This window comes from Cryptotermes secundus, unplaced genomic scaffold (genome assembly GCF_002891405.2).
Source record: "Cryptotermes secundus unplaced genomic scaffold, Csec_1.0 scaffold246, whole genome shotgun sequence".
Lineage (NCBI taxonomy): Eukaryota > Metazoa > Arthropoda > Insecta > Blattodea > Kalotermitidae > Cryptotermes > Cryptotermes secundus.
Window position 1 is genome coordinate 414669 of NW_019742444.1, and position 24787 is coordinate 439455.

General features: G+C 39.0%; 2 protein-coding genes and 1 non-coding gene across 5 annotated transcripts; 1 reads left to right on the plus strand and 2 right to left on the minus strand.

Moving 5' to 3' along the window:
• Positions 1 to 1522: 1522 nt before the first annotated feature.
• LOC111873133 (Krueppel homolog 1) lies at positions 1523 to 5555 on the minus strand. The gene is made up of 3 exons (XM_023867572.2): positions 5425 to 5555; positions 5158 to 5211; positions 1523 to 4881 (listed from the first exon to the last, which is right to left on the minus strand). Exon 3 carries the CDS (start codon positions 4836 to 4838, stop codon positions 3117 to 3119), a length of 1722 nt encoding a protein of 573 aa, XP_023723340.1. The 5' UTR covers positions 4839 to 4881; positions 5158 to 5211; positions 5425 to 5555; the 3' UTR covers positions 1523 to 3116.
• Positions 5556 to 15285: 9730 nt separating this feature from the next.
• Positions 15286 to 17666, minus strand: LOC111873128. 3 transcript variants are annotated; one of them, XM_023867565.2, is made up of 3 exons: positions 17370 to 17666; positions 16870 to 17014; positions 15286 to 16215 (listed from the first exon to the last, which is right to left on the minus strand). In XM_023867565.2, exons 2-3 carry the CDS (start codon positions 16966 to 16968, stop codon positions 15853 to 15855), a joined length of 462 nt encoding a protein of 153 aa, XP_023723333.1. In that variant the 5' UTR covers positions 16969 to 17014; positions 17370 to 17666; the 3' UTR covers positions 15286 to 15852. The 3 variants fall into 3 exon arrangements, with proteins under 3 accessions (XP_023723333.1, XP_023723332.1, XP_023723331.1); XM_023867564.2 differs by having other exon boundaries at positions 17315 to 17666; XM_023867563.2 differs by lacking the exon at positions 17370 to 17666 and adding an exon at positions 17221 to 17308.
• Positions 17667 to 17986: 320 nt separating this feature from the next.
• Positions 17987 to 18093, plus strand: LOC111873142. The gene has a single exon (XR_002844355.1). It is a non-coding gene; the product is annotated as a U6 spliceosomal RNA (small nuclear RNA).
• Positions 18094 to 24787: the final 6694 nt, after the last annotated feature.

A 24787-nucleotide genomic window follows, 5' to 3' on the forward strand; every position in this document is an offset into this window, starting at 1 on the left:
CAGTTTATAATTGCGTGCAAGAGATGATGGAAGGAAACAGCTTTCACAATGTGAATCAATATATTCCTACTGGTTCTAATTTTGTAATTGATCTGTCCCATTTCATCTTGCTTGTATCATAAGCACACATTTCTACTTTTCTCCATCTTCAAATATAAAATAAACATATAAGAGCACTAGGAATATTTGTAAAAAAAAATATTTACATTTTAAACCTATATATGAAAACATATTTTGAAATAATCTGTCATGATCAGGTTTTATATTTATGGAAATAAAGTTCAGAAGTATTATGAAATCAAGCAAATTGGCTCAAGCAGTAATCCTTCTGACTTGTATTCTGAAGGGACCCAGCTAAGAACTAGGACCTTTATTATCCTGACCGAGATTCTTGTGGTTTCCTCCGTACCTCCACAGAAATGTCTGGATAGTACCTTAAATTAGGCTAAGAGCACTTCCTTCCACATCCCTTCCAAACCATCATTCGCTAACAGCCATCATTTGTCGCTATAGTCCGAGTTATGACACTATCATTAGATAAACTACAAGTAAACGTCAAATTTTTTCTTTTGTAATGATGGTCAGTTCTTGGGCTCCTTAGACTTGCCAAGAAGAAATATAGAGTACTGGTTCTTTTCTAGTGAATGCATGCAATTTTAAATTATTAATTTGTACCAATTTTTGATCAAAGACTTTCTCAACTTCTAATGGAAATACCTCATATTGGTTCTTGGTATGACTAAATCCGTCCAGTTGTTTTGGCAAACATTATAGTTCAAAGCCTCATAACGAAGGTGCAAGCTATAACGTCTGTTGAATACTTGATACATTTCAGTATGTAACAGGACTCCAGCCCGTGACTCATAACTATGTATATTTTAACAGATCTATGCATCTTACATCCAAATTAGAATTGGTATAGTGTATTTTTTAGATGTCTGACAAAAAAAAAGTATTATTTCCCAATACTGGATGCAAAAAAATATAACCAGGTGCCCAAAGATATAAAGATCCATATTGTTTTATATAAATGTAGCGTAAATTTTCAAATTTCAGTTATATTTGTATATGTAAATTCAATAGTATGTATAAAATGGGCAGTTTGAATGATAATTCTTTTGTCATAAGACTGCCTTCTTTCGTTGAGAGTATTCTAAAACATCTTTAAACTCATCTGCAAAATAATTCTGTACAAATAGCGCAGTTCTGAGAAGAAGCCATGATGGCCATACAGAAAGCCAAGTACAGATCCTGCATGGCTGACATGTTGTTTTTACAATATTAAAAATCCTAAGATTTTGATACTCTTTTAAGATCTTTTACCAAACAAGATTTCAGGACCCTATATTAGGTTCTAAGAGCCACTCACATGTCAGACATCTGTATGACTGCCATGTTGGTAAAAAATTTGGAAGTATGAAGTATGGCACGACAGTCATATCAAACCTCATGAATACCTGTCAACGGGATAGAAAAGTTGTCATTAAATTGGGAAACAGGGGAAGTACTCAAAATAAGAATCGTTCATCAAGTTCATCATTTATTCCCCACAACTGGAGCACTTAATAATAACTTAAATAGCTGAGTGAGTCATTTGTCAGGCATGTCACAAGGTACCAGCATGTCTATTTGACAAACTAATTCCTTCCACCTACCAGGTTACTTTCATGTCAAGTGACACACAAAGATGCTGAAATTGTAAGACTTCCCTCTCAGGACCAATACCATGTGTCTAAAAAAATTATTATACAAAGAAGGGTGTTAGGATTTTTTAAAACTTTTTATCTTTTTATAAATAAGTTAGACACACACACGTAGAAAGTTTTGTTAGTTTTATACAGAGAGTATGGTAAAAAAAATCACCAAGCTGATGTTACCTTTTTATGGCATACAGCTTTGTTAACACCATTTTTGTAAAATCTTCCCTTATTCATAAAATGTCTAGTCCTTGGATTTCAAAGTCAAAATGTGCAACACTCCAACATAACTTCTCTGCTCCATATAACCAACTAGTGCTGCACATGTCCTATCCATTTCTTATGTAACAACCATTATAATTCACATTTCAACACCAATCATTTGAAATGACATACTCAAAAAAAAAAAAACTTTGAATCTAATAGTCTATGTATTTGTATATATAATATATAAATAATATTTGTAAGGCCGAAGCTCAGGCATCAACTGGCCAGAAATAAACCTGCAGAAGGTTATTTCTTATGCACAATGACAATGTCTTCTTCGGTCAGTGTAAGATATTGACAATCATTCCATTCTGAGCACTGACATCAACTATGTCCAAAATAAGATCTGTTCCATATTTTCTTCATATGCAATTACATACCTACAACAGTTTATCAACAATGGAGAAGTTTTACAATGATTTACATAAAGGCACAAACGAACTAACAAATATAAACATTTTCCTCTTCCCTGCAATTCATGACATGCATGTTAACTGTCCTGGAATGTCGAGTAATTGTGAATAACGGCATTGTGACATATCCAAAATAATGTTCAATCATACAGTATACCTAACTTCCAGTATACTTAACATAATAATACAGACATAGGAATCTTCACAGAATTATTTAAGACAACTTCTTTGTAGATGTGACTTGTCTGGTATGTAATTAATAACTGTTCACTCTGATGTGACAGAGTGAGAGCATCAGAAAATAAGTGAACAGATCCCCTTTTACTGTGACACTTTTGGTTTGAAAGCTAAGATTTGTGTTGCTGTGATGCTGTTAACATCTGTAAACCTCTGAAAATGGATATATTATTCTTACATTGTTCAAGTGCAGTTCTTTAAAAAACTACAGTATTATTAAGCCAATACCCTAACCATTCTGGGTGACAGTTTCAAAGTCAATACCATTTCATTTTTTCAAATATGCAAGTTATTGGATTATGATCACCAAAAACCCTTGCCCAAAACAAGGTCTCTCATTTGAACCACTTCATAAAACTTCAGTATCATCAACTGTTTATAATGCTTTGGTTTTTTCACCTCATGCAATTGCACTCTAAAGTATAAATAACTAATCCTGCTTCATGTAACCTCTGACACAAGAGTTTGGTTCTGGCCAATTAGCACCACTGGTCCAGCATGTTCAGTGGTGATGCTGTAGCATCATCGCTCCAGTCTCAGCAGCAGTTGGCAGCACTACTGTTGTCACCATGGTGGCAGCAGCAGCAGCAACTGCAGCCTGCTGATGATGTTGCTGCTGATTGTTCATTTCTTCTTTCACGCGTTTTGCAATATGGCTACGGGCATGTTTTCGCAAGTGGTCCTTGCGGTAAAAGCCCTTCCCACACTCTGTGCACACCTCTGTTTTTTCACCCGAGTGGATCACAAAGTGCAGGTTCAAGTGCTCTTTACGTTTGAAACCTTTATGACACACCGTGCAGATGAACGGTCGGTCAGGGTTGTGGCCAAGTTTGTGCCTCTCAAGGTGCTCCTTGCGTTTCAGGCCAGCCCCACAGATATCGCAGATGAACCTTCGCTCAATCTTGTGGCCTACCAGATGTTGTTCCAACAGTTCCTTCTCAGGATATGCCATATGACACTCTGGACAACAGAACAGTGTAGTGCCATCAAGTGCTGTTGCAATGTGGACTTGCCCTGGCCGCGGTCGTCGTGGCTTGGGAGGTTTCTTCTTGTATTTTTTCTTCTTCTTAGGTTTTGCTCCAGCTGCCCCTACTCCTTGAGCCACAGCCAATGTTCCATCTGCATTTGTGGAACTGGCATCCACCAGTTCTGGATTAGACAGTGGAGAAGATTCTATTGCAGCTTCACGTTTGATAGTTTCAGCTGAAAACTTCAAGAAGTGATGAAGGCTAAGGGGCAGGGTAGACGCAGGTAGGCGCGAAAGGTAGTCAGCCACAGTGGAGCCTGGGGCTGCTAGACTTTGCCAGGTTGCGGGCATTGTGGTCACTGTTCCTCCTGGTGTATGCTGTGAACCATTATAATCCTCATCCCCCTGAGCTTCCTTATCACCTTCAGTTTTTACAATTGCCATCTGCAAAGTGTTATCCTTGCCTCCTGTCCCATCATGTTGAGGAGACTTTGCAGCAGCCAATTCGACAGCTGCCACCGCATCTCGTAGGATAAGATCCTGTGGCTGCAATGCTACTACTGTAACAGGAAATGTCTGTTGATGTTGATCATGTTTATCCCCTGCAGTTACAGTTATAGTCTGATGCTGTGCCTGCTGTGTCTGGTGAAGTGAAACTTGTGTCTGCTGATTCTGTGTGTTGCCATTATTATTGTTGTTACTGCTGCTGCTATTATTATTGGAGATATCCTGAGACTGTGGTGAGCTGTTTGAGGCTTGAGACACCTGTATCTGTGGATGTTGAACTTGCAGCTGCACTGTTTCTGCACCAGCCTGCTGCTGTCCACTGTATGCCACTGTCAAAACACCCTGTGGGAAGTGATGCAGCGACAGCGGGGAAATGTGATACTTGGGAGCACCATTGTTTGCAGTACCATTGCTAGCTATTGTGGTTGCATTGGGATTCACAACCTGAATCTGCACAGTCTGCTGTGGCTGACCTGGCTCACCAGGTTTGCCTCCTATACTGATGGGCAATGTAATGAGTGCCTGTTGTACCTGAGGATGTTGATTGTTGCCTGTGCCTTGAGCTGTTGCCACAGTGAAACCGTTGGGGTCAACTTGGCGAATATACTGTACAGCTCCATCTCCTCCACCAATAACACTCAACATTTGTCCCCCAGCATTGTGTGCAAACTTTGCTGTACCAAACTGATGAATGGTGGCTGTGGGTATGGTGCCAGGAGGAAAGTGCCCTCCAAATGTGGTGAAATTCATGGTCCGTGAGGGGGTTGTGGCCACTAATTTCAATCAGGAGCCCCTGAAATGTTCATAAAACTTAAACAGACTCTATGAATTTTAGATAATATATCAATTTTGACAACAGTGACCTCATTTATTCTCATTTCCTGATACAAGTAACCAATGTTGCTCTATTAAGGCTACATACATTCCAAATAATTGAGCAAAAACGCTAGTAAAACTTGAACAACATTATGTAGCACAATATCTTTAGAATAAAGGTCAGATATATGAAATTGGTTCAACTTCCTTACTCATAGTTCTGCAGTATCCTGGATCATGGAGACCTACTTACCTCAAATTAAGTGGCACTCTCTCATTTCATTGTTGTACGCTCCAATAACGTCATCTATGAAGACGGAAAATACAAATTATTAGCCTTCTTTTAACATTTGACCACATACTTTCTAGAATATATGCTATCTAAGTAGCGGATACAATTTTTTACTCATTATGGCAATTTAATCCGTTGTCTCCCAAAATAAGGTCACAAGATGGCATTAAAATCCATCACTAAATACTACGAGAAATGTTAGTTGTTCTATTAAATACATATTCATACCTATTTAGAATTTCCATCGTAACTGTAGAACGGAATATTTCGTCATATATCCTTGAAATGTAATAGAAACTTTACGTATCTTACAAATGACAACAAACACGAAAACGAAAACACCTGCTGTGCACGACGATATTGCGTTGTTTTCGTATCGACCTTCTATCGAATGTCGTATCGACGTGTTCTCGAATGGAATTATACCGCCATATTCAAAACACATTTCCCAGAAAAAGAAATGGTTAATTATTTTAGGTATACGAAAATCTTCCGTGATGTGGAGAACGAGGTCAAACAGTTTCATTATGTATAGATTAATGAATGCATGTTTAACCTGCAAATGATTAAGTATACAACATCGACACAAACTTTATTTCTTTAAATCTAGAATATGGGCCAATGAAATCAATGTAAAACTGGAAACACTAGTACACAAATCCTTCCACGGGAAGCCATTCCTTATTACAAGATACACAAATACTACTTAAACTTGAATTATTTAAGTTCATTATAATAAAAAGTGATGTTATTTTCCATATTTAGGCTAAAACATTGCTGCAATTAAAAAACATATCAGTAATTAGTGACATGCCGGTCACGGTAGCCGAGGGGTCTAAGGCATGTACTGTCTTCGCTCGCTTGGAAACCGGGATCGTGGGTTCGAATCTCACCAAGGGCATGGATGTTTAGTTTGTGTGTGTGCGTTCTTCTGTGTTCGTGTACAGGTAGAGGCCTTGCGACGGGCTGGTCACCTGCCCAAGGAGTCCTACCAAGTGTGAAAAACCGAAGTGAACGGAGAAGTTCATGGAGGTAGGCCTAGGCCCACTGGGGCTGTAGTGCCAAGGAAAAAAAAATTAGTGACATATCAAGAAGAAGTTGGCCTGTAATTGATTCTACTCACTTCATTTAGTAAAGTAACTTTTGTGCTTACGAAGTATAATGATGCTGACAATATCAGTGAAGAAGTTTCTAACAGTCCTTACAGTCAAATAAAAAATGTGTGTAGATACAATTCTGACATATTCTATATCCATTTTTGGATCTCTTGAACTTACAATTAATACAAATACAATGCCAATATAAAAGCCTTCTGTGAAGATGTATTACTAAAAACAAAGTATACAAAATTTGTTCACTTTTCAACCTCTTCTTCAACTCTCTCATAAGTTACACATATTTTCCTCTTCTGTAACCAAATTTGGAAACAATTTTGTAGATCTTTGTTAGTGGTATGTTTTCCCAATGACAAATTGCAGTCTCCAGCATATTTTTTCACTAATCTCTATATTAGACCCCTTGAAGAGAATATCTGACTTTGCAACCAGCTAGAAATCAAAAAGAAGGCGTTAAATATGTGTAGCAAGTTCCCAAAGAATCGGCCTGCTCCCTTGCACCATATACACCTTTTTCACTTCATTGCTTAATTGTCATTAATGCCATTGTCTAGGTATAATCTTGTCATAAATATATAAGCATTCTTTTCAGATCAATTACATTTAATCATTTATTTTTCATGCATTCTCCTACAAGGTGAACTCATACAGGAAATGTTGTGCCCACCTAGCCATCCATAAGTTTCATCTTTGCACTCACTGATTTTATTTTTTTAAACTTAGTATTGGGAAGGATCTAATTTAAAGCTTTTGAAGGAATTTAATTTTGGTTCAGATTGGTCCAACATAATCTCTACTTTATATAAAGCTCAAATTGAGCTTTATCAATTTTCTCAAATTCAAAATTTTACAGATAGATTGGTACATGACATAAAATGTTGTGGGAACATCCCACATTATCACACATTTTCTGCAACGCACACTCTTCACATCACTTTTCATCACCACGTGCACTAACCAATCAAATTGCTCCAAACGTTCACATTTATACTGTGCTCGCTGCTAGCCCTGCATCTACATCATCACGCGCGCTAGCCAATCAGCGCCCTGCAAATTCTTCCTCCTCAATTTCAAGTTTCGCTCCACCCACCGAGCAGTGTATAAAAAGGAGCATCCGCAAATCGGCAGCATCAGTCGATCATCAGTCTACGATCAAGCCACACTCAAGCAACATCAGCCAGCAGGCTTCGTCGCCAGCGCTCGGTCTTCGGAGGCATCGGCAGGCTGCGCCAGGCACGACTGCCTCGGCCCTCCGGCTCTCTCACACCCGACTCACTGGGGCACCTCGCCTGGACTCGCCGGTGGTCGTGTCCCTGCCCGACCCACTGGGCATCTGGCGTAGTCACTGCCTCATCACTCCTACGACCGCGCTCAACGACCAGCTTTCACCAGCAGCCGCCGCGCTACGATCAAGCAACCTCCACCATCTGCCGCACCGCAATCAAGCAACAGCCACACTGCGGCCAGTCCACTCACCGCAACTAACCTCTCTCCCTACCAGCGCACGCCGCGCTACCTCACCGGTCAAGCATCTCAGCAACCACGGTCCTTTTCAGGACCAACAAACTGTTCCGAAGAAGTGGGTTGTCATCGGAGTAATGACAAAACCACATAAAACCCAACAATGTATACTTCACTGAGATATTCGGCACTTATTTGAAAGAGTTGTAAAACACAAGGAAAACGATTTCTGACTGTTATCCATTGTGCATCTGTAGTGTGATTAGCTTTTCAATAATGCATTTATGTCTGCAATAAATGAATGTGAAGGCCAATATCATCATCATCATTGGAAAAAGAGACTTTTGAGCCATAGACATCTTTAGAAGATTCTGTCAGACTTCTCTATCCATGTATTAGACCATCCAGTTCTCACTTCTTTGGATTTTACAACAATAACTTTTTTAAAGAGTAATGCCATCGGCCGTAAGTCAAACCCCCTGTCTGGAGGACCAGAGCCTGTATTTATGTTCCTCCAGTAACATAGTGGCCCAGTGATGGTCCAAGGCACCAGGTTCCCTTTTCATTGCCTTTGGTGATTCACAAGGCTACAGTGGATTTACTGTACCTGCCTCCACATGGGAGGCAAACCTGGAAAGTAAGCATTTTGAGAATATGTTAAATGCAAACAGGAATAAACTTTTTGACTTGTCTTAAATTCTGTGGGACAGTCAATACTTCTAATTCAAGTAATTTATTGCACACTGCCACTATTATTTTCTGATAAAATGCTGCAAAAGTTTATCTCTATTTCATTCCTTATGGTGTTCTTGAATGATGAGATGGTTACAGCAGAGGTATTTTCTGAGTTTCCCATGTACCATCAACTGCATCACTTGTATTACAGTTGTCGTTCCAATTTTTTTTCACCTGCTCAATCTAGCACCCAGCTTATCCTGAATATAACTATTAAAGTCATAAGATGAGTTCTCTTTGAGGAACCGTTCATCAAGAAATTTCCATCATTCATGGAACTCAGAGGTTCATTACTATGTTCACAAGAACATGACACGGGTGTCTATCCTGGGACATATATATTAATTAAATATTAAATCCATACTATTCTAATTTGAAATTATTATTACAGATTTTGAAATATATTACGGTTCTATACTCCAATTTATCGCATTTTTAATAAACTACTGAACTTTACTCATGGAAATCAGTTTACTGAAGCCACTGCATAGTATGACATCTCTTTCAGATTCTCATATTTTATTTGTTGTTAATCTTATCACTGAAGACTGTAGTTTCTCATTCTTGTGAGGCATTGCAAATTTCAACTAACATTTTCTGAAAAGAATCAGAAATTGTGAAGTTCATCACGTGATTTCTCCTCCGATGAAGTAGATATGTAATGAAGACCCAGTTAATAAACACACAATTTCTGACAGCCAAGCAGAACAGGGAAGGGTTTCATCATTTCCCTTCTAATTCTCTCCATCTTCTTCTCTCTTTATTAACATATCAAGCAAACAGATACAGGAGTCATTGATATCATCATTGTAACATAAACATTGGTTTGTAATCTTTCTTAACTTACAGTTAATTGTTGACTATAAGCATTAATAGATCACTGTGGTCGTGGTGCAAGGGCCAAGAAGGCCCACCCCTTATACATTCATTCATAGATCACAGAAGGCACAATAGATCACTGTGTTCACGGTGGAAGGGCCAAGAAGGCCCACCCCTTATACAGTCATTCCTGGCCCATACAATGCACTGTGTATTATCATTAATATTTTACAATGAAAGGAAATGGAAGTGTACACAGACTAAGTAAGTTGGAAAATTTACTTGGACCACTGAACTTAAAAATTTTCAGACTGATATTTTAAAAATTTTCAGTTATGGATGCTGCACTCAGTAAGACTGAAACAGATTGAACATTGTGTCAGTTTCATTAGACCTACACTACATGTTCAATAGGAGGCAGTGTTTGCAATTCAGGAAGCAAATGAAAATGCAATGAAAGGTATAATAAAAATTAACTTTTTGGCCTTAACATCACTAAATGCAAAATCTAATCAATATGATGGCAGAGAAAGGATTACCTGCCCTTGCCTGGAATTGAATCCCTCTTCCTCTATAGCTGCATTCTCTGGCTAATAGTGCCTAGGTTGACACAATGAATAGCATTTTGTCTATCATAAGATTTACTTGTATCCAGATAATTAAATGTATTCACTTTTTGCAGTAGTTTGTTGTTAATAAACACTTTATAATTTCTGATTAGTTATTTCCCTTTTAACAAAAGAAGTATAAAGTTGTTTAACTCTTTCCCCTGAAGGGGAGCGGGAATAATGCTGTCAGTAGAGAAACTGGCTATGGGCTGAACATCTGAGGGGTTTGAGTTTGAGTCCCATCAGAGGTAAGACTTTTCTCCTTTCTAGGTCATCCAGACCAGTTCTGGGGCTCACATAGACTCCTATCCAATGGGTATCAGGGGCTCTTTTCCAGAAGGTAAAGTGATGGGGTAGTGAAGCTGCCCACTTACCTCCAGTTAGTGTCTAGGTCAAGAATATGTGGATATACTGAAGATCCCTTTCCTCCTAAATTATATGGACATCCTAATTTACTAACTCTCTGCAATAACCAGACTTTGTTGAAGATGGCTATCCAGAACTTCCTTACATCTTGTTCCTAATTCGATATACAGTAAGAAATTTTGGTATTTTTCTTTTCCCTTATTCCTTCCATATGCTTCCATTTTCTTGGTTATTTCCTGACTGACTTCATGCCCACCTTCTTGCCAACTGCACTATGTACAACATTTTCAATTTCATTAATATATGTAACCATTTTCAATAAATCATGAGTATAAAATATACATAATGAAAAACCATTTAGGATTCTCATGAATATATGTCTGCCCTGCCATGCAGGTCATAGGTTTCTTGGTAATCATTATGCAGCTACTATGTACATTATCCATCCTAAATCTTTTTCATTTTACCTTGTCCTCTTTATTATGAATGGGGCCAATATTTACATTTTCCACTCTTGTTCTCAAAATCATACTTAGCAGTCTTTGCAAAAACATCTTTCCTATATGGCTAAACATGTTAACATTATCATATTTTCCCTCCCATTCTTTATATTTCAAGGATCCTCTAGCTCTTTTTGTTTAGATTAGCCAAGATCTGACTCTGAAAATCTTAATTTGTTTCCATTTTCATAGCCTAAAAACTATTAATAGTGTTTTCCCGTTATTCTTTCCCATCTCCTTGTCCAACACCACAGTCATTCTTTTAAACATACTAAGAAGTTGTCTTACACAGGAAGATCACTAGATTTATGCTGTCTTGTGAGTTGTCAGTATTTTAGACTACAAGTAGATTGAAAGATAAGATGAATTTATAAATGATAAATAAGAGAAGGATGTGGAAAGAAACAGTCATGCCCTAGACTGAGGTACTAGCCTAGCATTTGGCTGGAGTGACTGAGAAAAATCACAGAATACCTCAGTGAGGATAGTTGGTGTCCTGGCTGGGACTTAAACCCACTGCCTACCCAAAGCAAGTCACAAATATTACCACTTAAGATAAAAGAGCAAAGGAACTGTTGAAGTTAAACAGGAACCAGCTACGATGGGTGGTGGGACTGCTTACAGGACACTGTCACCTTAAAGGACACCTCTTCAAACTGGGACTAAGTGATAGTCCACTTGTGAGAGGTGTCAAGAAGGAAATGAAACATCCACACATATCCTGTGTGAGTGTGAGGCCTTAGCTTATTTAAGATTATGTCACTTGGGTCTATACTTTATGGAACCAAGTGACAATTTCAATGCCCCCATGTACAATATCCTGCGCTTCATTTGAAGCGCACGATTGCTGAGGGGATAATCAAAAGGCGAAGCATAAGAGATCACTGAAGGTCGTGGTGCAAGGGCCAAGAAGGCCCACCCCTTACATATTCATTCATTAATTAGCTAAATGACCATTGGTTTTTTTTTAAAAAGACTTTGACCCCTTGGAGTCAGTTTAATCTCACGCAATTCCAGTTTGACCTCTCTTCCAGAAAAAACTACCCTTTCATGCAGTGACTTCTTGGATATCATCATCCAATGTCACTCCCACCAGGGAGAGTTACTTTATAACAGTGCATATTTCATTCTACTCTGTACTTTCTTAAACAACCTGCTACAAGGATAGCTTTACCCTTCTTTAATACTCTTGTACCTATGTCCACTCCTTCCATGCTATTGATATTTCCCGTCTTGTCTTTCTCTGTGCATATGTAGTACTTTTCTTCTTCTTCATACATTTTTTATGCTTTCAGAGGTCAACATCTTCCAAAACATGCATTTGACTGATTTCCATACCACCTTGTATGAATATTATAGAACTGGAAATAATCTCACCATACTTCTAGATTTCCTAAGAACATATTGACAGCATGGTGCAAATGCAAACTTGTGAGGTGGAAGTGACCCTATCACACTTTATAATACTTACCTTAGGATCCTTAAATGATGCATTGTAACAAATCTTGTAAAAATATGCTAATTTTGTTAAGGTAAATCTTTTGTGTAATATAAAGTAATGATACTGAGGCTATGTGAAAATTATCTCATGTTACACTTTGAAGGCAAAAACTAAGGAAACATTGTAGCCATGGAACATGAAATATGACAAAGAGAATGAATCACAACCTGCAACTTACATATGAAATATAGTTCATATGTCAACAATTACAAATGGAACACTGTGAAAGTTTGTGGTCATACCTGACAAATTTAATATATATAAAATCTGTAAGTAGTTAAGTTCTTTGCAAAGCTAAAAAAGTAAAGTTGTCTCTGTGCTCAATTAAAGCACAACACCATGAAGGTGTATGGAAGAATGGCTGTAGAGATCCATGTATTCTTGACCTTGGCATTAGTTGGGAATGAATGGTCAGCTTCATGTACCAGCCTCTTTATCCCCCAAACCCCCCCCCCTTCAGTACCCATTGGATAGGAGACCTTGTGAGCCCCACAGCTGGTCTGGATGAAGTGGAAAAGAGAACAATCTTACCCCTACTGTGACTGGGAATCTGACCCTTCTGCCATCCACACCCTAGTAAATCACTATACCAAGTGCACCAACCCAGCTCCCCTTTGTGAAGATAAAATAAAATAACAACAGGGACATCACCTATATGTAAAAAATTATCTGAGTTGAAAGTTTAGTGCAAATTCAACTCTAGTCCACCACCAAATAATGTATATAACCTACACCGTTCACACAACTATGTAACATGATGTGCCTGTATAACAGATATAGATATATGCCAGGTAGGTGGGTATACATCCTATTTTGAATGGTATGGTACTATTTTACAGCTGTAGCACCATCTATACCATCAGCTTGCACAAGAATACTACTTTGTCCCCATATCATTCAAAGTGATAAGTTCTGTTTCTTATTGAAGTAACTGCTCTTTTTTCCCTCCAAACTACTGTTTTTCTTTCACTTTCAACCAGATTCTTTGGCATTCATTTTAATTTTTTTTTTATTGCTAGTGGGGTGGGACTAACTCCCTTGTACTGCGGCCACTTCTGGCCTACTGTACCAGCCACAGATGATAGGTGAGGGGGATTGTGGAGCAGTTGGTGGAATTATGATTGGCAGGGGAAACTAAGTACTCGGAGAAAACCTGCCCCAGCACCACTTTGTCCACCACAAATCCCACTTGACCAGACTGAGGATCAAACCCAGGCCGCTTCATTTTAATTAACACAATAATAATTTATTATCATTAGCTTTACATTGATGATATCTACAGTATGTAAACTTACCCTTGTGTTTCTTCACTGCTTACAGGAATGAGATAGTTCACGTAACTGAACTGTTTATTGTGGAACCAAGCAATACTGTAAATTTTCTTTGGGTTGGGGGGGGGCAGAGGGGTTCTGGCCTGTCCTGTTTTTGGCTCCAAATATTATGGTCACTTTAATGTTGGGTATGTTTACAGTAATTACAATATGTAACAGTATGAATACAGTTTAATCCGTTTTAATATTCACTGACTCACTGGTGTAATTAATACAGTTTTATCTTGTTATTACTACATACGATGGGGTACCCAAAAGAAACCGAACTAATTTTTTTGTGGGCAGAGCTTTTGTAGTACCGCATTTTGCCTCTATGAGCGTATAGAGCTAACATTCCTGAGTCGATAAGCAGACTACCGTTGCTTCAGAAGGTAAGGACTAGTTTCGGCAGAGTTTATAGTGACAACTGTTTTGTGTGACCGTCGTTTTTGCAATGGCCAGAACACATGAAAATGTTGAAAAAAATTCGTGAAATCATCAAGGAAGATCGACGACGGACCATTGAAGAAATTGTGGAGCTGTCGGGAGTGACTTGGAGCTCAGTTCAGCGAATTTTGACAGAAGATTTGGGAATGAAAAGGGTGGCTGCGAAATTCGTGCCACGACTGCTGACTGCTGAACAAAAACAAGGTCGCGTGGAAGCATGCTGTGCTTTGAAAGAAGAGTCCCGAAATGATCAAAACTTTTTTTCAGCGTTTTGCTGATGTTGCTGAGGTGAAGGAAAAAAACGACGGAGGCGCTGTCAAGCATCTCAAAAGATGAATTTAGACACTGTTTTGAAAAATGGAATAAAAGACTAGACAAGTGTATTAGTGTAAGTGGAGAGTACTTTGAAGGGGATTGAAGGTTTGTGCTTAAAATTTGAATAAATAAGTTTAAAAAAAAATAAGTTCGGTTTCTTTTGGGTATCCCCTCATATATCATAATCTTGCAGCTGGCAAACTAAAATAAACAACAAACACACTTTTTGACATATAATAAATATACACATGCTATCACCTCATGAAATGTCACATAATTTTAAAAATGTACAGCAAAGATTTCTATTATACCAATCGACTCGATGGTTAAACACCATGCTTTGACAAACATATACCTAGTCCTCTTAACTGATTAAGTATTAATTATTTACAATTAATCCATGCAGACATTAACTTCTGTCTAAAAACATAAAATTAGAATACATAAACTATTTTGCCTGTCTTTTTGTATAGGTGTGAAACTTGGTTTCTGACATTAAGGGAGGAACATAAGCCTAAGGGTGTTTGAGAACAAGGTGCTGGGGCGAAAATTCGGACCAAAGAAGGATGAAGTGTCGGGAGGCTGGAGAAAACTGTATAATTGGCAGCTTCATAACTTGTACTTTTCGCCAAGTATAATTAGAATGATCAAGTCAAGGAAGATGGGATGGGCAGTGCATGTAGCACGAATGGGGTACAGAGGAATGGATATAGGATTCTGATGGGAAAGCCAGAAGAAGAGAGACCATCAGGAAGACCTAAACATAGGTGGAAGGATAATGTTAAAATGGTTCATAGAGAAATGGGATGGGGTGGTACTAACTGGATTGATCAGATTAAGGATAGGGACCAGTGAAGGGCTCTTGGGAAAACAGTAATGAACCTTCGGGTTCCATAAAATTCTTGAGTAGCTGCGCAACTGGCGGCTTCTCATAAAGGGTTCATCTTCATGGAGTTAGTTAGACATTAATGTCATTAAATGTAAATATGATCCTGTCAATAGTGTTACTTGCACAGGGTGAAGTTGTCCTTGTGCTTAATTAATTAAGCGCTGTCATGAAGACATATGGGGGAGTGGAGTGTAGCACCATCACTCTTGACCTTCGCATTAGATGGAACTAACTGATAGCTTCATAGCCTGGCCAATCTGTAACTGGGGATATCACCCCTGGTACCCACCGGATAGGAGGATGCGTGGGTTCCAGAGTGGGCCTTCAGAATAGAAAAATCTTGCCCCTGCTGGGAATCAAACCCCATATTCTGGCTCTAGAGCTAAACACATAGACATTAAATATACTTCAACATGGCACTAAGAACTAAGATTTCCACTGGTTGTACATACAAGTCTTTGTTTAGCTACAATCTGAATCCACTAATTTTTCTTAAAATAACTACACAGCACATTTCTGCTGCTTGACGCACTTATTTTTCAAACCATTAATCAATAAGAGAGCCACCAGAAAAAGTGGAAGAAACATGATCAGTAGAGAGTACTTCCATTACGATGTAACCGTTCCATGTACAAAGCAAACAGTAACTTGTTACTTTCATAGTAATATGGGTTTTCTGAAGCATCGAGGTCTGGGCTATACTGAGATAAGATCTGGTTTGTCATCCAGCTATTAGGGTGCAAACACTGGCGACTACCACTGACTTCTAGAGGCTGCTCAGGATGGCCAGGAATGCCGCTGTTAGCACTACAGGTAGACTGCAGTGCAGCATCACAGTCATTTCCACTCTGGTAACTATGATGACAGAGTAATTCATTTCCATTTAATTTTAGGTATTCTCCACTTGGTTCCATACATCCCCATTCATCAGAACCTGGTTCAAAAAGGGTATCCTGAAAACACAATCATTCATTACAGTTGGACTGACAAGGATGTGAGCTATGTGTTTATCCAGTCAGACTTCAGTTGTCTAAAAGTCTCTTCCAGGGTTTTCTTTAGTTTCTTGTTTTAGATGGTCTATACTTTGACACTGATCTTGATCTGTCTCCCTCTCAGAATATAGGTCATTATGGTTTACATTTTGCTACTACAGAAACACTAACCAAGTCATTTCAGGTTACTTTGCAAGGAAATATTACTCGAAAAGGGTCTAATTGGAGATATGACATGAGGTACAAAATCATTATTGGAAAACAGTATTTAAAATGAAGAGATAATAGTATAAGCAGTTTTTAGGTGTGGAAAAGACATATCAACAAGATGAAAAACATTTTACCATAACTCTGGCTTTGTAAAAACAAGTATGTCATTGAACTATAAGTGGGGAAAAAGTATTCATTTCAATACATGCCTACATGATATAGCAATGATTAAAGAAAACTAATACAAACACAAAAACATTACAATACTTTGCTATCAGCAAATACAATGCAAAAGTATAATGAAGATATTTTTAGGAAACAGAAAAGACTGAACCTTCTTTCATTCTTACAAGAATGTTAACTCTGAAGACTCCCACATAAGTGGCGACTTGGGTCGTCTCATACCTGTTTTGTGACAGGATGTTTAAGATGCTGGTACCCAATACTGTTGCAGCAATTTACATTATTGATGCGTAAATTATTTATTCTCTTTGATAGTGGCATGAAATCACAGCAATCTTCTTCGCAGCTACTGCTTCGAACTCGTTTCCTGAAATATACACGTCACAACATTTACTAAAGGAACCGACATCGTAAGTATAATTAGTCAACTGAAAGTTCTACAAAGTTAGGTTAGCTGAATCGAGTTATGCAGTTCGAGGACTCACATTTCACAATATTTATACTGAATGGCATTTCATTTCGTAGTAACTGTAACCATAAATTATACGTAACCACCACTAATAACAATATTACCTGCTTTTTAAATGTCCATGATTTTGTTTTATTTCCATTTTCGCAGTCAACGGCGTCAATATTGACAACAATCAAACCGTTGACTTATACTTACCTGCTACTTAGCAACGCTTCTGTCATAATAAGGTAAAAATACAGCTGTACTTAACCACTTAAGCACTACGCCATGAACGCCATAAAGGTGTATGGGGGTGCGGACCCCACAGCCGCACTGGACGACATGGAGAAGAGAGAGAAGTTAAAATTCTTAACCCTACCGGGACTCGAACTCCGACCCCGTAGTCAGTATCTATGAAAGCAAAAGTTGCATTATAATCATTTTCTTGCATTAAATTAATTTTTGTGCACGTCTTTCGTACGTCGGATTATATCGGAATTTTCTTTATTGTGAAAAATAAATGTATATACAGAAAAGTACTGCGCCCTCTACTGTACAGTCTTCTAAACATATTCTATTAGGTTTGCAGCGGTCGCTCCGTGGTTTATCCAGACATAGAGCACTCTATTGGCAGAATACAGAATCATTACAAGACGCATACAAAATGTATGGTCGAAAGTACTCTGAAAATAAGTGCCAATAAAGTTTATATTTTGAAATAACCTTAGAGTCTTATAACTATTATTTGAAATAAATTTTTCCTATCAAACGATATGAATTATTGTTTAATTTTTAGCATGTGTACTCAAAGTTATATCCAAATCCATAAGATGGCATGAATACATGGTAATGTTATCTATATAATTATCAGAGGACGCACTGCTTGTTGTACACGCTTCGGCGGTACATATACTAAAATTAGAACGATACAGGAAACATTAGCATGGCCCGTGCGCAAGGATGGCACGCAAAATCATGAATCATTCTACTTTTTTTTCTTAAAAATCACACCGAATTCAACGCATGTATGATGTCTACTGATCTGCATTGCCGTGGGTCATAATCATGTGTTACTCGAACGTAATACACCACGGGCCATATTAAATAGCCGTGCTAAGAAATGATTCTCTGCTTGATGTCGATTTACCTTCAATCCATGGTATCCATGGTTTAATTTTGTCACGAAAGCAGGAAGGGCGGGAACTACAGTGTTTATGCACGTAGAGGACTGTGTTTGTGATAGATTTAATAGTGTAAAATAGAGTGAGTAGTATTAATATAGAATTGTGAGGTTACAGCTGTCGTGAAGGAGGTGCTGCTTCAGTATATTTCTGGCAGTTTTCTTGTATATTGGAATTTAATGGACAAGTAAGTTTAAAAGATATTAGAGATGACATATTAGAGATCATAACCCTACAATGAATCTTCCATTCAGATATATTATTTCCCACATTTAAAGTTACAGATAACGTTCTATTCATGTTCTACCTGAATATGCAAACTCAAAGGGTTATTTAAGACCAAGAAGTTCATGAAGATGGTAAATTAATATAATTATTGAATTTTTTGACATTACCCATAAACATGTATTTGTTTAAAACAATGTTTCAAGACTGTACTTTCCCCTGCTCTCAGGTAAAGTGCCTACCTAGTTTGGCCTATTAGATAGAACGGGTCCCTATCTCCAGACACCAAAACCAACTTAAGGTAGGATATATAAAACCAAGCACAACATAAACAATCTGTGGGAGTTACAACAAAAATCCTCTGTTTGTTGAGTCTGTATTAAAAAAAAAAGAAAGTAAAGCTATCCCTGTACCAGGCCGTGAAGGCCCATAGGGTTGTGAGACGTTAAGGGTCCCACATTATCTAGACAATTGGCTCAAAGATCGCGGTAAGGTTGTCAGCCTTACGCGCCGGCCGCGCTTTACACCCCAGGAAAATTATTTAATTAATTCCTGGTACTCATTTCTGTTAGAAGCTGAGTCGACCCTAGGGCCATAGTGCGGCTGGAAGGATTAGGTCAAATGAAAAAAATCCAGTGACCTCATAGGGACTTGAACCCGCGACCTTGCAGCTTGTAGCATAGCCCCTCAACCAGCTACGCTGCCGCGTGCCCCCGTTGAGTCTGTATGTATATTTTTTTGTGTTGTCTAAGATTTTTTTATTTTATAATATTTGTAGTAGTTATTTTCAGAATTTGACTCAGTAATTTTAGCTTCTATTTTAGTTGAACTCTGATTTTATTGACCCTGGCCATTACATTATGCATGGCCACAGGTGTTGGGCTCCCACAGATGATTTGTGTTGTGTTTGGTTTATATATACTGCCTTGTGCCTGTTCTGGTGTCCAAAGATAGGCACTAGCTCTATTAATTCAGCCCAGCTGAGTAGGCCTTTTACCTGAGGACAGGGAGAGTCAAGTCTCCAAAACTTTATAAATAAAAATAGGGCGATGTATAGTGTCCAGAAAGTCCAAAATTTGTATGTTGCGCCCTGTTCTGGTTAAAGTATGTCAGTGCACAATATTTTTAGTGTTCTTCCTGTTACAAAAGCTAAATTATTACTTGATACAGGTATTTTTAAATATATTCTGCTAATTTACATAGTGTGGTAGAATTCATGTGAGATCAGCATGTGTAAATTATATATGATGTATCAGAGATATGACATATGGATTTTTGGAGGGAAAGGAAATACCAGTTAAGACTTACTTCAAAGCACACTTTTCCTGCATACCTAATGACAAGTCAGACAAAATGATGGTAGTCCTGCCAACTGAGATTTCATTATGGTGCCTCCTGTATAAGTTGGTTGCAGTTCCCTGGAATTCAGCCTCTTTTGGTACCTTCTCTCGTGCAAATGTGGCATTGAGAATAATGTGTGTCATTTCTAGTAATCATAATTGTTAACTGAACTCAATAGCAGGAATGCCATTAAATTAGAACTGTTTTATTACAACACTTCTAGGAGACTGACGAAATTCTAAGTAAGACTACTGATCCAGAATAGATGACCTTGAGATTAAGTATATTTTTATATATTACGTATATATATTGTATATTATTCTGAGATATTCTGGATATTAATGTGCACTGTGCTTTGAATTGAAAAGTGAATGTTACTTTTATTAGCCATATTTGTGTTCGACCATACTATGACAGTAAAAAAGTTGGTGGTCACCCGTGTATTCGACGAACCCCGGTATATCCATGCTGTGGTAAATTGTGTTGAATGTTACACACCACAATTACGTTTTGAGCCAATTCTGAGCAACATACATGGTGAATATAATTAATTGCCATTCTTATACGTGTTTTGAAATGGGGCTTTCACTTCAACGAGATGAAGGGTCTAGCTTCAAATTCGAAGTTATATTACGACCGACAGTAAGTCGACCGTGCCGCTGCCTAACAACGGACGTCACTTCTGGCTCCACTATTCCGACCTTCAGCCATTATGTCGCAATATTTATGCTTAAACGCTTGTTTTTGAGTGAGGAACAGGTTATTATGTATGGGACCAGGGCCTTCGTTGCAGTTCTCTCGATATGGAGTCTTCATGTCATATTCATATTGAAAATTGCGCCAAGATAATTCACAATGTTTACAAAGGGAATGTTCCTTCCATTTAGTTGTAATGCGTCCTCAGGACTCTTAAGTCTTCTAGAGAAGCAGATCGTCTGAGTTTTCCTTTCATCGATCTTTCTATTCCAACACTCACACCACGACTTCACTGCAGTGAGACCGCGTTACAGTTTGCCGAAAACCCTACATTCGTGAGTCTCTGTCGCGTATATAAAGGTATCGTCCGCGAACAGGGAAAGATGAGTTCCAGGTACCGCTAGTGCATCGTTTATATATAGACTATATAATAATGGGGCAAGGACGGAGCCTTGAAATACCCCTTCCGCTATTTCTCTGGGTGTAGAAAATTCGCCTCATGTTGAGACCTTCAATTTTCTATTAGTAAGGAAGGAACCAATTAGGTTAATAAGACTTGTAGGAAATTATAATTCTGACACCCACCTTCTCGTCAGATAGGATGTTACGTAAGGACTATTACTGCAAGAGTTCAGTTGGAAAAAATCTCTGGTCGTGAGCCTCAAGGGGCCTGACGCCAAGACGAATTGATTGGCGGTAAACCGCCCGTCGTAAAATAACTGTGACTCTGACTAAGTCTGACAATTTGCCAGTAGACCAGAGTGCCAAGGTGTGTCACAGAATTTCTCAATGTCCAAGAATATCACAGCCGTCGACGTATACTTTTTAAATTTGGACTGATATGATCGTCAGCATCATACATTGAAGCGCAGTTCTGTGACACGCTCGATAGTTAAAGTGACTTGCATTTAGCAAGTTCTTTTTCCTCAATCTCTCTTCAGATTTTTCTTAAAATCAGTTTCACAAGAAGTTTGCCAGTAGTGGACAGGGGTCTAATTGGACGTGAATTTGGGGGAATTTTGGGTGTCCTTGCCTGGTTTCGGCAGAGTTATGAATTTTTGCTTCCTTCCAAGTTGCTGAGCAGTGACAAAGATGTTCTGTAAAGAACAAATCGCATATTTTCTTTTGATATGACGCAGACCGCATAGAAAATTACGCCTTCAGGAATTTTTCTTTTTCTCGAGGAAGTGTTTACCATACTGCTGCATGACAACAAATGCAAGCAATAATAGAAGAATTGTGTAAGTTTTCAGGTTTTCACGGCGATGACTATGAAGAATTATTTGACTCGTCGTTTTTTTCTGCGGTCCGTGTCGTCTCAAAGGAAAATAGGCGATTAGTTCTTTCCAAAATTTCGTGTTTGTATAGCACCCTTATTTTTTCACTATTGTGTTGTATGTTACCCCTAATTCCGCAATGGGCAAACCGGAAACCGCAACTGTAATACATTTAATCATTTAATCAATACAAATCTTAATGATCCACACTTTCTGAGTGCCTGTGCACTGGCCCCTGCACTACTGGAATATAACAGTCTTATTCATGTTGCAATAAGCGCGTGTCACACACACTGTACTGTACTATTACAAACAAAACAAACTTCGTTGCTTGTAGTTCGCAAGAGAACAATACCGAACGAACGACCGCCGCTTGTCGGCGAAGTTAGTGCCAACTTTTGCTGATAGACTGTGTTACGTAGTCAGCGCAACGGATCCACCCAACCGTTAATCTCGGTTTTCTAGACCAGAACCGCTATTTCCTTGAAATAGCTCCTCAATTATCCTCACGAGGCTGAGTGGACCCCGTTCCAGACCCACTTCTTCTCAGAAAATCTGGTAGCGCCAGGAATCGGACCCGGAACCTCTGAATCTGTAGCCAGGAACTCTGACCACTCTTGAGAACAGGGTGCTGAGGAGAATATTTGAACCGGAAAGAAATTAAGTGTCTGGAGGTGGGGGAAGGCTGCATAATGAGGAGCTTCATAACTTGTACTCTTCTCCAAGTATAATTAGAATGATCAAGTCAAGGAGGATGAGATTGACTGGGCATGTAGCACACATGGGCGGAAAGGAATTGGTATAGTATTTTGGTGTGAAAACCAGAAGGAAAAAGACCACTAGGAAGGTCTAGGCGTAGGTGGGAAGATAATATTAAAATTGATCCTAGACAGGTAGGATGGAGTGGTTTGGACTGGATTGATCAAGCTCAGGATAGGGACCAGTGGAGGGCTCTTGTGAACACGGTAATGAACCTTTGGGTTTCATAAAATCTTGAAAAATTCTTGAGTAGCTGCGCAACTGACGGTTTCTCAAGAAGGGTTCAGCTCCGTGGAGTTAAGATGCATTTCTCATTAGATTGTTCATTTGTTTATATGTACGTGTATGCTTCCGCGAGGTCGCTTTCGTTTAACGGACTTTCTTCCCTTAGAATCAGAAGGTTATGACGGCAGTCAAATAGCATTTGCAGAGGGCCGGTACTTGGCGAAACCAAATCAAAGGGTATTAATCATCCGAAATTCATGTACGTTCAGGCTGACTTGTTTTCACTTCGCTCATAATTCACTTTTATCTGAGGAAAACTTGTCACTGGAAAATTGTCAAAAAATGAGGCGAATTTTAAATTCAGTTAATAATGTGGCTTCGTCATATAATCGCTTACAAGTTCCAATTATTATTTCAAACTGTGACACACACACACACACACACACATATAGCTCTCCCTGTATCAGGCCGTGGAGGCCCATAGGGTTGTGAGACATTGAGGGTCCCACACTATCTAGACAGTCAGCTTACAGATGGCGGTAAGGTTGTCAGCCTTACGCGCCGGCCGCCCTTTACCCCCAGGAAGATTCCTAGTACTCATTTCTGTTAGTAGCTGACTAGACCCCATGACCATAGTGCGGCTGGAAGAATTAGGTCAATTGAAAAATCCACATCATCGGGAATCGAACCCGCGACCTTCCGGCCTATAGCATAGTGCCCCAACCAACTACCCTACCGCGTACCCCCTTACATTATATTTTATTTTCCGAAAAGTTGGTCCCTATATAGATAAGAGTACAGCTGTTAGCTCGACAAGAAAAATGGAAGTTGCAGGAAGTTAGCAGTTTCCTGAACGGAAACAGAATAATCTGGACTGACATACGCACGGTATTGTGGTGTAGATAGCACTGGGAGTATATCCTCCAAATGTCTTCCTTTCTCTCTGCAGCTTCAAGTGGTTTCAGAGTCCTTAAGCACGAGTTCATATTAATGTAGATCATTAGCATAAACTTTGTGACGCGCTGTTAGATCTGATGCTACTTAAGGCGGAGAGATGGCAGGAGAAGAATTACGGACCTGATCTGCTTTCAGAGTACAACAGACTTCGATAATTTGGCCCCACGATTGAAACCCATGCCAGTGTTATTGGTTTATTTAACGACACTTTGTAGATTTACACAGACTAGAAGTCATTAAGTATCCGATCACAGTGACCGCGCCGTCTAAGGCATGAACCAACTTCGCCCGGTCGAACGCTGGGATCGTGGGTCGGAATCCCACTCTAAGCATTGATGTCTGTGTGCGTTTATTCTGTGTTTGTGTACATAGCGACGTTGCGACTGGCTGATCCCCCTCCCAAAGAGTCCTACCGACTGTGTATGGATTAAGAAACTGAAAAAGTGGCCAAGACCCAACAAAGGGCTATAGAGCCATAGATAGATAGAAGTCATTAAGTGTTCGAGTAGTTGTAAACGCTGTATGGGAAATTGTCGTTAGTAATGACGTCGTGGCCAGTTGTGCTAATAATAGCACAATAAAATTCAGTCCTCTTTCCTGATCTTTCAGTTAGAAAGACATTTTCACACTGCCTTGCATTGTCTCTCTGTTCGCAATGTAAAGTAAATATCTGGAGGTGCGTTACGTAGGTACCGCGAAAACCTCACGGTCTCTTTATATCCAAAGACAAATGTACACAGAAATAGACTAGAAGAAACACTCACCTTGGACTCGGCCCTGAGCTGGATGACCCAAGAATCGGGTTTCGATTACCTCAGTAACGTGCAGGCTGATTCTGGGCCCAACCTGGTCCAATGGGTACTGGGACTTTAGGCTGTGATTTTTTTTTTAGCTGAAGGGTGACACTGACCGCTCTACCCTGTCTGGTGCTGAAAATAAGACTGCATTCAGCTATGCCTCCACTGGTTCACAGTGCTTAAGTAATTGAGTATAAGGATAACTTTTTTTAACGATTATGATTATAGATA